Genomic DNA, 14455 nt, shown 5'->3' with positions numbered 1-14455 from the left:
TCCTATCCCCCTTGTTCCCTGTGGTGTGGCCCACCTAAGTTGTGGCTCTGGCTAATTTTTGGCCCCAGGGCATGGCAGTTGGGTGTTTTTTTTTTTGGTTGCATAAGATAGGTGCTGTAGAAGATTCCAGTCCAAACCACCGAGGGGGGTGGGTGGAGAGGAAATAATAATAATAATAAAGAAAAGAAAAAAGGCCATAGTTGCTGATATCTGCAGAGCAATCACGAGTTCAACACACTGGTGAGCACATGGGCACAGACACGCCACAGTCAACATTCAGGTAATCATTAATCAGCTTGAATCAAATGCAGTTCATAGCTATACAATCTGCAAATAAAATCATCTGCTTTGCTTGTTTCCCCTTGAATATCAGATAAAAGGAGAGCTGCTACCGAGAGCCGGTTCAAATGACAAATGCAAATGCAACTTTGATTACATTTCAAATGGAATTTACAGCGGCAAAAAACATGAAGCAAATGGGAAATCTTGGATCGTGTCGATTACAATCCAATAGTAACCTGCCTAAGTAGGAGAATATATACACTCTATGCAGACTCTGCCAATTCTGTTCTGCTTCCATCAAGCAGTGGCATCTGATTCCCCCTTTCAACTGGGGCAATATCATGTTGGCTGTCTTCATTGTACCTATCCACACTGTGAAGGAAGATCCCTGCCAACCCAGGAACTTAAAATAATCAATGTATAGCTCATGTCACAGACTTAAATCCCCTGCATGGGCCTCTGAAAATCACTACTCTTTTCATACTCAGGGGGCGGATGAGAACGGAGTACAGAGATACAAAATAAGCAAGGGATCTGTTTGGAGGTCACCCAAATAACCGTTGGACCTGTGACCCTGGTTTCATATGAGAAGGAATTTGAGGCGGGCATCTTTTCCAGAAACTGTCCCCACAAGGCATATGCTTACGCCCCAAATATCCATTTGGATAGAGTGTGAAGCCATTTGTAAAGTTAACCAGAGGAAGAGATAAGGCAGAGCACACCACATCTGCCTCAAAAGGCATCAATACTCTGATGCTCCCCATCTTCTTGGATAGACGGTAGAAACTGTAACTAGGAGGGACACTAAATAGATGATTACTAGATCGGTAACTATGGAGACTAATATGATCCAGAAGATCAGCAAACAAATCAGTTCTCTGACATGAGAGGTTCTCTAATTATGGGCTGCATAACTTGGTGATCTATACTATTGATCTGATGGTCCTCATCATGGATGGAGGATGACCCAAAAACCTCCTTTAATGGAAGATCATAACCATTCAATTAGCATCTGAAAAATACAGTTAAGGAAAGAAAAAGGAACGGTCCACATTCAAGAGAGACTTCCAGAAATTGAAGGGTTGGGATCTTACAATCATGAGATTTTAGGGGCATGCACAAACGCTGGGCCTATCAGAAAGACAATCTGGATTGCGAACCATACGCCCCATGTAAACTGTAGGTTTGCTGACATGAAAAATCCTATAATTCCTCCGAACTAAAACCAGTTGAGATGACTACGACACTAGTTTTATAGGTAATCTCAGACTCCCTGGACACAAATTTCTCTACTTCCAAATAAATAAATAAAAAGATGATATAATTGAAAACTCTTCTACTGTCAGAAATCCATGGAAAAAAGTAACACATTAAAACTAACCTCCAAACCATATTAAAGCTGCTAGGAAGAAAACAGATGTGAGTATAAGAGCACTCTTCCTCCAGTTGTTAAGGTAGTCCTGCAATTATCATAAATGTCATCAACATTGCTTATCTACTAGGTACTATATCACCCAAAATAAGAAAAGCAACCTATATCTATATAACGGACCATCAGGAAGACATATAAAGTGAGAATAGAAGCTAAAACTAACTGGATTAGAAAGAAATCTCTAGTTTAAACCTATGGATGGCTGCAGAAGCACGTACATGCACTGCACCGATCTAGCAGACACTGGCAAAACGTCTTTCCTAAAGGGTTTTTTTAAACGATAAGGTAGGGGTGTCACGGCATGAACCAGATTCCAAGGTAATGCAATGGCATGGGATCCTTACAATTGAAGTGTCTGCAAGTTGAACTAGATTTGTATACAAGGAAGAAGTTCAACATTTCACAGGATGGATTCTGAATGTAAAACCTCATATTCTGACTAAGTCCTGGATATGTGATTTCAGGTAACAAGAAAAAAAAAAAAACTAACTAAAATGAGTAAAAAATAATTCATTCATAGAGTTTTGAAATCATATAAATGCAAACAAGAAGAATCAGAATGTGCATAGGAAGGTAATCCAATCATTTGACCCAGATCAGGTCTGTTAATTTTCTGATATGTTGTTCAATATTCAACCCAGGCATGTTCTCTGCCCTTTGGCAATCAAAGTTATCTTATGGTTAGAAAAGGCCCATAGGTCATGTACACGCGTTTGCAATAAAGCTCATGTACACACCACACATTTGCTAGCATGGCACAATAGGTCCGGGATCCAATCCATCCATCAGAACGGCACTACTATGACGATGCCCCAGCCCAAGTATCAGGTTGATCTACTTGTCAGGTGGGCCACAATTAGCAAAATAAATAAATAAATAAATGAATGGCTTTGAACAGCACTACCATGATGATGCCCTGGCCCAAGCATCAGGTTGATCTACTTGTCAGGTGGGCCACAATTAGCGGAAAAAAAAAAAGAAAAAGGAATCACTCTGAAAAACTTGGCTGAAGTTTTCTTAGTCTAACACATCCACCTGTTTCCAATATTGGGGCCCACATGCTGAATGGACCAGATTTATTTCTGGGAAAACATGTAAAAGGTCGGACCAACCTAATGGGTGAATTGGAAATCACATCTATGTGCTATGCTGGCACCTGTGTGGCGTGTACATGAGCTTTATTGTACACGTGTGTGCACTCAGCAAAGCTCTACAACATCAGCTCAGCTCAATCATTTACACGGGGAAATTTTATAAGATGGCTATTAAGACCAGTCATGCTTTATGGTACAGTGAGTGTAGCTGAAATGATGATGTTGAGATGGATGAGTGGCGTGACAAGGACAGATAGATTAGAAATGAATGCATTAAGGGGAATTTAGGAGTAGTACCGATAGGCAACAAGATGAGGGAAAGTAAACTTTATATGGTTTGGTCATATGCAACAGGGACCAAGAACTGCGCCAGTTAGAAGAGTGAGTTGGTACAAGTTGAAGGCTCTAAAAGGGCAAGGGGAATGTCCAAAAGGACGTGGATGGAGGTGGTAAGAAAAGACTCGATGATCTATGGTCTAACTGAAGTTATGACCCTTGATACATAGAGTGGAATGGCGGAAAAGGATTCACGTAGCCAACTCCAATTAGCAGGGATAAAGCTTAGATGATGGTAATGAACCATTTAAAGAGAGAACAAGTGGTCGTGTCAGATATTTTCCATTGAACTGTTTCTATCACCAACATTGACAGTTGCAACACTTTCTTTTTTTCTTTTTCTTTGCCAGAGAAGTACAAACCAACAGTAATTATGAAATGACAGACATTACGTTTGCAATTTGATGCACTAAATGGGATCAGAAAAATATATGATTGTCAGGAAAGTGTTTTTTTTTTTTTTTTCCGTAATACCATAAGTAGAAAAGGCGGGCATATGAAACAGGGTTTAGACATTATTTTCTGCGTCGTAAATTAAAAGACAAACCTGGAGAACCCCAACTAGTGGTGAAGATGGCACATCCCCAAAGATGTGGATGGAAACAGTAGACATAGCCATTGATAGCGCTCTCAAGCTTGGCTTGACACAGTGGAGACATACATAATTTACGGGAGCCTGCAAAAGCAAACCGAGTGAATATGCATTGAATATCATCCTCTGGATTAATATTAAAATAAGAATTCCATGTTCCTATTTTATCGAAATTATACAACAAAGTAAAATGGCTAATTTCTAACAATAAGTTATTATTTCTAAGGCAGTGCACAATTAATCTAAATTTCTCCACGCAAACTAGTGGATATGAAGAGCTGACCAATAAGAGTTGCAGATAGAACAGATTGATAATGTGATTGCACCAGAAGTGATGGCCAGCTGTTTGTAGATTTACGCAATAAATGAACACAAAATATGAATGTGCCAGGACGAACACGAAATGTCCACAGGAAAATGCAAAAAATATTGAACTAGAAAATGAAATTAAATTACTTCGATCTTTCCAAAAAAAAGAAGGAAATGCTGGAAAATTAGGCGGTACCTGTGTGGCAAACACCATCAGCTCACCAATTGCAAAGAGCACCAAGAAAACATACAAGCTCTTTGAAATAAAGGCACAGAAGCAGAATATCGCCCCCAGAAAAGTTACTCCAGAAAGAAGCTGTTGAAATAACACAAAACACGATTGTTGATCAGTTCGATGACACTAAGAATTAAACATACGCTTAATTGACAGGGCAGTTAACTGTTACAAGGGGGTTGGAAGATGGAACTGCAAAGATCCTGCATGGGAAATTTGGAAATCGACCGAATTCCCACTTTACAGTGGGTTTCTCTAAAAATTATTTTCCTGACAAGATCGTCCTAAGATATACCTACTCCATAACTTGTTCCTAGGACTTCTGCAAGAAATAAAAAGAGAAAAGGGACCTAACATCAAAACTCAAAATGGCCTAGATTTATAAAGTCAACATAATTTTGCCTAAATTCTAATAAAGAATTGGGACATCTCAGCATCCTTATTTCAGCTATACTCATTCTATGAACGTGTTTTTCCTTGACTGCCCAAAATTCTGTCCCATAAAGCATGGCCGGTCTTATCGTAGTTCTATAAATCTCCTCTTTATATTGATTGGTATGTGGCAATCATATAAAACTTCAGAGGCACATCTCCACTTCATTCACACAGCTCTAATTCTATGAGCAACATCCTTGTCAGTCTCTCCATTCTCGTTAATAATCGACCCAAGATAATGTGGCAATCATATAAAACTTCAGAGGCACATCTCCGTTTCATTCACACAGCTCTAATTCTATGAGCAACATCCTCGTCACGCGCTCCATTCTTGTTAATAATCGACCCAAGATAAGTGTTCATTTTGGGGTACTTTTTGACCATGAATCTTAAATAATTTCTTGTTTCCACTCCTTTTGTTACAAAAATTGCATTTCAGATTATTCTATTTTGTCTAGCTAATTTTAAAACCTTTAGATTCTAAAGCATCACTCCATAGTTCTAGCTCGACATTTACCCCTCCCTCATCTCATCAATCAAAACTGTCACATGCAAACAACACACACCATTGGAACTCCTCTTCTAAATGTGTAAGTTACCTCTCCACTAGTGATCCTCGTATTAGTTAATGCTCCATCGGACATTAATGCAAAACCTACTTGTCCCTCCGCTAGTGGTCCTCAGACCTCACATTAGTTACTGCTCCCTTGTACATTTTAGGTCTGCATGGATGGGAGGAATCTGTGAGAAAAGAATTCATTTTGCAGAAAATTATTGTTTTCCACTGTTTGGATTGCGGAAAAAAATAAAAATAAATATGGTGAGGAATATCGCGAACTATTGGGGCTTCTAAGTCAGTTAGCGGGGTTCTCTTTCATGGAGGGCGTTGATTCAGTGAGGTGGCATGAAGATGAGTTCGGCAACTTCTTGGAGAAATCGCTCTATTCAGTTCTTTCAAGCGATCACCGTGGGGTCTCTAATGAGGTGAGCTAGTGCATACTCGTTTCCTTTGGTCCTATCACATATGGGAATCCTTCTAAGGTTGCAGCTTTTGTGTGGCTTGCGGAGTGGAATAGGGTGTTGACGATCGACAACTTGAGGAAGGGGGACCTAACCATTGTTAATGTGTGTCCCTTGTGTTTGCAAGAGGATGAATCCGTTTTCCCTCTTCGTCTGCTTTGCCCATTTTCTTGTAAAGTCTGTACTGGAATTCTCCAATTGGTTGGTGTCTATTGAGTCTTTCCAAGGTCGATGGAAGATTCGTTTTGGCAGTGGCATGCTGGTGGTTAAGGCAGTCGGGGGAATGAAGAATGCTTCTTCTTGCTGGGTTGTGGCCATTTTTTAGGAAAGGAATAATAGTAGATGCTTTCAGAATATTTGCGGCTTGCCGGAGGGGTTTTTCTTCAGAGTCAAATCCTGTGTTAGAATGGGCGGCTGCATCCCCCTAAGTCGTAGTTCATTGCCGCTGTGTGTTGCCTTTTGTTTTCTCCTTTTTATTTTTGAATTCCTTTGGCTTTGCCATTTATTAATAAATCATATAATGCTCCACCGCGAACTAGTTCTCACGGGTTCTCGTGAGAACTTTTTGAGAACTCATTTTTGGTGATATGAGCCCAAAATTTGAATCGTTCGCCTGATGTAGCACCCCATGAAACCCTCAAGGTCCAACTTTTACTCTGATCCAAAACTCTAGTGGGCCATCCTTCAACATTGTTTCAATATGCATGTGTGATCATCAAAGATAATAGACCAGATATTTAAATTGATATTTGCATCCACATCTACTCAAAATGAATTCGATTACTTGCGGCAATGTATAATATGAGTTCTCAAAAGTTCTCATGAGAACCGATTCCCGTGCGAACCTGTGCGTAGTTGAGCATCTCTCTCTCTCTCTCTCTCTCTCTCTCTCTCTCTCTCATATATATATATATATATATATATATATATATATATATATATATATATATATATATATATATATATATATATATATATAAAAGAAGGATGAGACTTTTGGCATTTTGGCAAAGTTGTGTGGCCGACTAGAAGTGGACTATGTCATGCCCTGCCTGGATGGAAATCGATCTAAGCAAGGGCTATATGGAGCCCATTGTGATTTATGACTTTTTGAGAACTCATTTTTGGTGATATGAGCCCAAAATTTGAATTGTTCGCCTGATGTAGCACCCCATGAAACCCTCAAGGTCCAACTTTTACTCTAATCCAAAACTCTAGTGGGCCATCCTTCAACATTGTTTCAGTATGCATGTGTGATCATCAAAGATAATAGACCGGATATTTAAATTGATATTTGCATCCACATCTACTCAAAATGAATTCGATTACTTGCGGCAATGTATAATATGAAAATGTCAAACATCGGTGAATTGCAAAAAGATATCGTCTTTATGAAACCACATTTACCTTAAAAGCATTGGAGATTGTAGGGTTCATGCTATCAAGAATGTAGCCTCCAGATAATGTTCCAAAGATTCCGCACACGATTGTAACCCCTCCAAATAACAAATCTGCATTACTCTGCCAAGAGAACCTATGGTTAAAAAGTAAAGCAACAAGAAATGGCTTTTGACATTGATAATGAGAATACTTCATGTACATATGGACAAAATAAATACAAAGGGTTTATACATGTATTATTATCTTAACAAAAGGAGTTTAGGTAAAGATGCTGAAAATGAACCAAAACATATATACCAATTGCTAGCTGGATTTTAAACGTTACATATATCCAGAAACTTGGATAGAATTAAACAGTTTTTATAGCTTGTTACCACATACGAGGTTGCACTGACCTATACAAAAAATCTAAGGGCCTGTTTGGTAGATGCCTAAAAATGTGCTCCTGCATTTCTGCCAATCTCCTGAATGATTTTTTGAGAAACCTTACGTTTGGTAGCCACTTTTTGTATTGAATCTATTTATTTAAACATAGAATCAGCATTAAAATTGGATGAGATAAAAACAGCCAGGATCTCGTTTTTCTCAAAAAAAATTCCATTTTTAGGCCCTGCCTCTTCGCGGACACGTTTCCTTTTCCTGTATCACCTCTTTCACGCAGATCTATGTGCCCAAAGCTCCACGGTGCCCACTGTGATTTCTGTGCACATCCACTCCATTCATCAGCTTCTCAAGCTCATTTGAGGATCTGAGCCCAACAGTGAATCAGATCCAAAACTCAAGTGGGCTACACCACAAGAAACAGTGGGAATTAAAGCCCACCATCGAAACCTTCCCAAGCCCACAAAAGTTTTGGATCAGGCTGATAATTGTGTTTTCTCTTCATCCTGGTGGGAATCACCTTATGAATGGGTTGGATGGCACATAAACATCATGGTGGGTGCAAAAGGTTTCAATGGTGGGTGTTTCCATCCCCACTGTTTCCTGTGGTGTGGCCCACTTGGGTTTTGGATCTGCCTGACTTTTGGGATCATATCCTAACATGAGCTGGCATAATTGATGGATGAAGTGGATGTCACAGACATCACAGCAGGCCCCAAGTCAAGTTTTTTACACGAGAATCAGCCAAGAGTTCTCAGAAATTCATTATTGCAGCTGGTCTTCCAAAATCCTACACTATATACTTTTCGAGGCTTTCTATGAGGTTCTTGGTCCGCCCTACTGGGAGATGATCCAGACCACTCATTTGTGATCCCATCAGAAATTGTTCCCACAACTAAAATTTCAGTGATTAAAAACATCTTCATTATCCATGCATTAGTGTTGACACACATCTCAACCGTTATTCCTAAACTAAAATTTCAGTGATTAAAAACATCATCATTATCCCATGCACTAGTGTTGACATACATCTCAACGCAAGACAGCCCTAATTATGATGCATGCTCATGGACACAATTAAACAGCGGAAATAAAAGGAATAAATGATCTAAAATTCTAACAATAATCATCATAACTGAGAAAATCATAAAGGAAATATGCAATGGAGCGGGCCATCACTACAACCATGGATTATGGAATTCAATTACTACTTGGGTTGGATCCGGCGAGGGATGAGACCTCCCGATCTTGCATGGTCACACCCAATCGATCAATGAAGATTACTAGTCCGAAGAACCAAGAAGTTTCTTGGATTAGGGATTTGAGAATTTGGGAATTTAGGGTTTAGATCGGTTCTCAAGATTTTCATCAAAGAAGGATTAGCCAAAACTGAAAAATAGAAGGAAAAAAATTATTACCTTGAAGAAGTTGGAGGGGCACAAGAAGAAATTAGAAGAAGAAGATCAAGGGGAGAGAAGAAGCACCATTAGAGAGAAGAGAGGAAGGAGGCAACCAAAGGGTTTGCTTTTCATTAATCAATAATTAAATTCGAGTTTAGGGCTTTACCCCACTTAAATAAGCAAATAAAGACATAAAATTACTAAAATACCTCTAGGATAAGCAAATAAAGATATAAAATTACTAAAAGACCCCTAATTAAGTCAAAAACGCGCAAATAACATAAGTATGGGAAAGTTTGGGCGTTCGGTCTTCTTTCTCCAATCTTCCTTCACATGTGTCTTCCCTAAGTGGGGTCTTCGATATGTCCAATCACATGTGAAAGGTCTTCAGCTCCTCAATAGTCGCCTATCCACAAGGACGGCACTTGTGGTTGACGCTTTCTTCGTTGGTACACCTTGAATGCATTAGTGTTGACATACATCTCAACCATTATTCCTAAATGATCAGTGGCCATCAAGATTCTTGTACACTGTAGATAATACCTTTTACATATTAATGGCCTAGCTCGTGCTTGGTGCAACAGAAGGTGATGGATGGTCGTTTATTGAATCCAAATTGTCAATGATGTTGTACTTTCAGGTAATCTGGGTTCTGGACCATGAATGTTGAATACTCTCAAGATTTATGGTGGGATCATTTGGATTCAAGACAGATGTGAATTTCCTATAAGACTATATGATACTAACTATCCAATCATGGAATGATATTGGACGTTCCATATTGATCTTAATAGGTCTGATTAGTGATCTGAATAGTCCATCATGCATGTCCAAATCCTTGCTTTTTTGAACGAATGATCCTAGCCATCTAATCAGTGGCTATGAAATTTTCTAAATAATATTAAATTTTGGAACTAAGTTTTCGTAATTTGCATTTCATAGAAATATGCATCAATTTTGTTTCCCTTTTCAAGAGTGAATACCAAATAGGCCCTACGGGTGTACTGTAATACTTCTTCATACTTGTCGCGGAAACTTAAATGAGAAGCTTGAGTGAGTGCTCTGTTTGCTCAATCTACAGTAGTGATGGTGTTATAACAGTATTGGGGCAATCCTCATTACATTGAGGGGTTAGAATAATGGTCTGGAATGCAATGGTTGTTATGGTTGATCACAAGTCAACACATCATGCTTGGTGCAACAAAAGGTGATGGGCAGTCCTTTATTGAATCCAAATTGCCAATGATGTCATACTTATGGGTAGTCTGGATTCCGGACCATGAATGTTGAATACTCTCAGATTTATGGTGGTATCATTTGGATTCAAGACAGAAGTGAATTTCCTATAACACTTTATGGACTGAAAATGGACGTTCCATATTGATCATAATAGGTCTGGTTAGTGATCTCAATAGTCCATCATGCAGGTCCAAATCTTTTCTTTTTTGAACGAATGATCCTAGCCATCTAATCGATGGCCATGAAAATGTATAAAATATATGGTGTCAACTAAACAACCTTTCTAAATAAAATCAAATTTTGGAACTAAGTTTTCATAACTGCATTTTATTGAAATATGCATCAATTTTTATTTTTTTCCCCCCTTTTCAACAGTGAATACCAAATAGGCCCTAAGGGTGTACAGTAGTACTTCTTCATACTTGTTGCAGAAGCTTGAATGAGTGGTCTGCTTGCCCAATCTACAGTAGTGACGGTGTTATAACAGTATTGGGGCAATCCTCGTTACGTTGAGGGGTTAGAATAATGGTTTGCAATACAATGGTTGTTATGGTCGATAACAAGTCAACACATTGTGTCATAACAAGCATTATTCTGATTAGTTAGAGCCGCTTTTTGCCGGTCATGAATTTAATTAATTAAGCTTAATTAAGATAATTACATTTAGCAGTAAATTAAATATCTTTAAAATATTATGATGGTAGTGTATACCAGTGTTTTAAATAGCAAATAGCGTGTAGGGTAGCGTTCACCCCTCTGAAGCATGAGGCATACGCTACTGTTTTGATTAGTTAGAGCCACTGTTTTGCCAATCGTGAATTTAATTAATTAAGCTTAATTAAGATAATTACATTTAGCAGTAAATTAAATATCTTTAAAATATTATAATGGTAGTGTATACCAGTGTTTTAAACAGCGAATAGCGTGTAGGGTAGCATTCACCCCTCTAAAGCATGAGGTGTAAGCTACATGCCACTTCTAGATTTTTAATCAAGGTTGCGCTTGGTTGCATGAATTTCATGATATTCTACACCAAATTAGACTGATTAATAATGAAATTTAACAAAATTTCATGATATTTGGTGCAACCAAAAGCAACCTAAAGTATTAGGAAAGGGCAATGATTAAGTATAAAGGTAAAGAAGGAGCAACGAAACTTATTTAATATTGTTATTTATATTATTTTACTCAAAGCATTGAAAAGATTAACCATTTTTTTTTAATTATTGAAAATAGAAAAATGTAACAAATTATTGAAAACATTAATTGATTTCAATGTTGTGGTGAAAAATAACTTGTAATGTGAGTTATGTAGCATGTAGTGTAGGCTACATATGACATGAGCTATTTTCACGAGCTGCATAGCATTAAGGCTAAGCCACGCATGTACGCACGCATAGATATTCCAAAAATATCATTCCATAATGACCACAATGATGATTATATCGCCTGATATCCAGTTCGTAATATGCTTTAAGAAAAATTGACCAATATAAGTATATCACAGCTTTCAAAAAAAAAAAAGAAAAAAAGAAAAAGAAAGAAAAGAAAGTATGTCACAGCTATTACATTGGCCCACAACGGGTTCAGCCCCTAGTCCAGGCCTGAATATATGTTAAAGTTTAGTGGAGTTGTCCTAATAGAGAAGGGACTTTAAACCATTCTCACCGAAGGTATGGCCCTTGATAGAATGGAATGGTGGAACAGGATTCATGTAACTGACCCTGACCCCGATGACAATGATTCATGGAGTTGCTTAATATTAAGAAACAGCAAATGGAAGAATGAAATAAAAAAGGTATGTGTAAATATGGGACCCAGTGAAGTTGCCCATGGAAAAGTGAGCACTTGGCTACAATTTACAAATGGGTCTAATGAGAGAAAAATGGTTTGTTGGCTACTGGGAAAACACAAGGTACAATTGGTAGCCGAAGGTTAGCATAGAAGGAAGGCATGAACTTATATTATCTTCTCGCTTCTACTAAAATACACATCAAGTAATGCTCATTTGTATTGGATATGTCACATTGAGTTAAAAGGAGAGGTTCCTTCTGCATCAGCAAAAAAGTTTTGAGATGAAAAGTAAAGAATGTCAAGCTTGCAGATAGAAGTACTTTTTCTATGGCCTTCAGTATGTATGAGCGTGAAGTGAAGCCACAACAAATTTGAGTGTGGAGCTGGGAGGCGTCTATTTCAAAATGTTATAAACAGGTACGAGGAGGGAGCAAGAACATGAGTGTGAAGCGTGTTCCAAAGTGAGATCGCCACTCGGGTGGAAGGTTCATGTAACTCTATATATATATATATAAAGGATTGCTAAAAGTAAATATCACTGGTATGTCTACTTCAAGTTGCTTGATGGTGATCCATACATTATTCTAGCATCGTGTGTGGATGACATGCTGATTGATACAAAAAGTATGTCTGAAATCAACAAGTCGAAGATTCGACCAAGTAGCAAATACAAGATGAAAGACCTAGGCAATTCATAGAAAGGACCCAGATGCTGTAAGGAAAATTTTAGGAATAAAAATTCACAAAGACAGGGAAGGGGCATGTTGTGGTTAGCTCATCAAGAAGGTTCTAGGCAACTTGATAGAAACATGAAGAAGAAGAAGAAGATGAAGAAGCATAAAGCAGCAGATCATTTCAAAACTTCCCACAGCTTTATCTCCTACTACAAATGAAGAAAGGAATACACGTCTTCCCTATACAAGTGTAATAAGTAGAAGATTGTATGTTATGGTCTGCGATAGGTCAAATGAATCACAAGTTGTCAGTGTGGTGATGAGTGTGTACATGGTAAACCTGATAAAGGAGCATTGGCATGCACTGAAATGGATACTTACTTGAAGGGCACAACGAATGTTGGTACTATGTTCAGAATGAACAATTATTGGAAATCACAGGGTGTATGTGGATACTGATTTTGCTGCAGACTTAAATAAAAGGATGAATACTGCAGGTTGTTTTCATGCTCACTAATGGACTTTTTACCTGGAATTTTACCTGGAAATCTACATTGCAGTCCATGGTAATAATGTCTACAACAAAGGTGGAGTGCATGGCAGTGACAGAAGTAGCAGATCAAGCTAACAAATTGAGGGTAGATACAAAATGAAAAATGCAACTCTACAGATCTAACAGGATAGATGTGCTGGAATCATATTGGGAGATAGTGCTAGAGTATCTGCAAAATGAATGGTACAGATAATGTTTGAGAAATGCAACTTCACTGATATATAACAAATTACATTTGCCCAAATCATTTCCTGAGATGGTGCTAAAAACATCTAAGAAATGAGCAAAGATGGAGATAAGCTCCCAAATAATATAGCTTGAAGATGGCGATATGAATCATTCAGATGATTCTAACCCCAAAATTGGAATTTTAACTACAAGTTCAGGCACAAACTGAGTAAACAATCTAAAAGAAAATTATAATTCTTAAGCAACCATGTTATCATATTGGAAGAGCCGAAGAGGTTTCCTGGTTCTACGGTGATTTCCTTGAAAGGGAGACTTGGAATAGACCAAGACTTGATTTTCTTAACTTTAAAAGATTGTCGACAGATGTTGTGTCTTTTCTCTAAGTGCCCCTTCTTTGTAGAAGAGGTTAAAGTGCCATAGACTCTTTGGGGCCAGAAAAAGCCCTAGGCCTGGATAGTTTCCCGATGGTGTTCTATCAAGTCTTTTGGGAAGACAGTTAAATAGGATGTTTTGGAATTCATGTCTGAGTCGGATCTCTTCCGAACTTGGTGCTTTCTTTATCACACTCATCCCGAAGGTATCTAGTGCGGAATCCCTGAAGGAATTTAGGCCTACTAGCTTAATTGGAGGCCCCTATAAGATTTTAGCCAAGTTGCTTTTATTATGGGCCGGAAAATCATCGATAGCGCTCTTATTGCACACGAATGCTCGGGCTCAAGGCACAGAGCGAGAGAAAAAGGTATCATATGCAAGCTGGATTTAGAGAAGGCATATGATTGCATCAACTGGGACTTCTTGGAGGATATGATGCATTGCCTTGGGTTCAAGGAGAGATGGAGAAGTGGATCAGGAAGCGCGTGAAAGTTGATGAGGACATCGTGCGCACACACGCCCGCACACCACCACCCCTACGCACGTACGTACGCAGAAGGACCCCACCATCGATCTGGCTCAATGACGACGTCCAAGGAGGGCCTCTTAGATAGAAGACAAGTTTTGGTTCAGAAAAGTGGCCCGATAGTCAAGAAAAGCCCACCATGGGATCTCATGATCGTGGCCCACTCGTCGGATTGGTTTTATATTTTAGGT

The 14455-nt window shown here is 38.6% G+C and overlaps 1 protein-coding gene across 1 annotated transcript in view; it reads right to left on the bottom strand.

The window, feature by feature from the left end:
- Positions 1 to 241: 241 nt before the first annotated feature.
- The window catches only part of LOC131218779 (probable sphingolipid transporter spinster homolog 2), a 49124-nt gene continuing 34910 nt past the window's right edge, over positions 242 to 14455 (bottom strand). The window contains exons 12-16 of the mRNA XM_058213570.1: positions 7143 to 7256; positions 4242 to 4361; positions 3692 to 3820; positions 1664 to 1742; positions 242 to 670 (exon numbers count right to left, since the gene is read on the bottom strand). Of these exons, the coding sequence (XP_058069553.1) occupies positions 546 to 670; positions 1664 to 1742; positions 3692 to 3820; positions 4242 to 4361; positions 7143 to 7256 (567 nt within the window). The 3' untranslated portion in view covers positions 242 to 545. The remainder of the gene's footprint in view (positions 671 to 1663; positions 1743 to 3691; positions 3821 to 4241; positions 4362 to 7142; positions 7257 to 14455) is intronic.

This window comes from Magnolia sinica, chromosome 11, assembly GCF_029962835.1.
Source record: "Magnolia sinica isolate HGM2019 chromosome 11, MsV1, whole genome shotgun sequence".
Classification (NCBI taxonomy): Eukaryota; Viridiplantae; Streptophyta; class Magnoliopsida; order Magnoliales; family Magnoliaceae; genus Magnolia; species Magnolia sinica.
The sequence above is the reverse complement of the archived record's forward strand: the minus strand, read 5'-3'. Positions and strand labels throughout refer to the sequence as shown.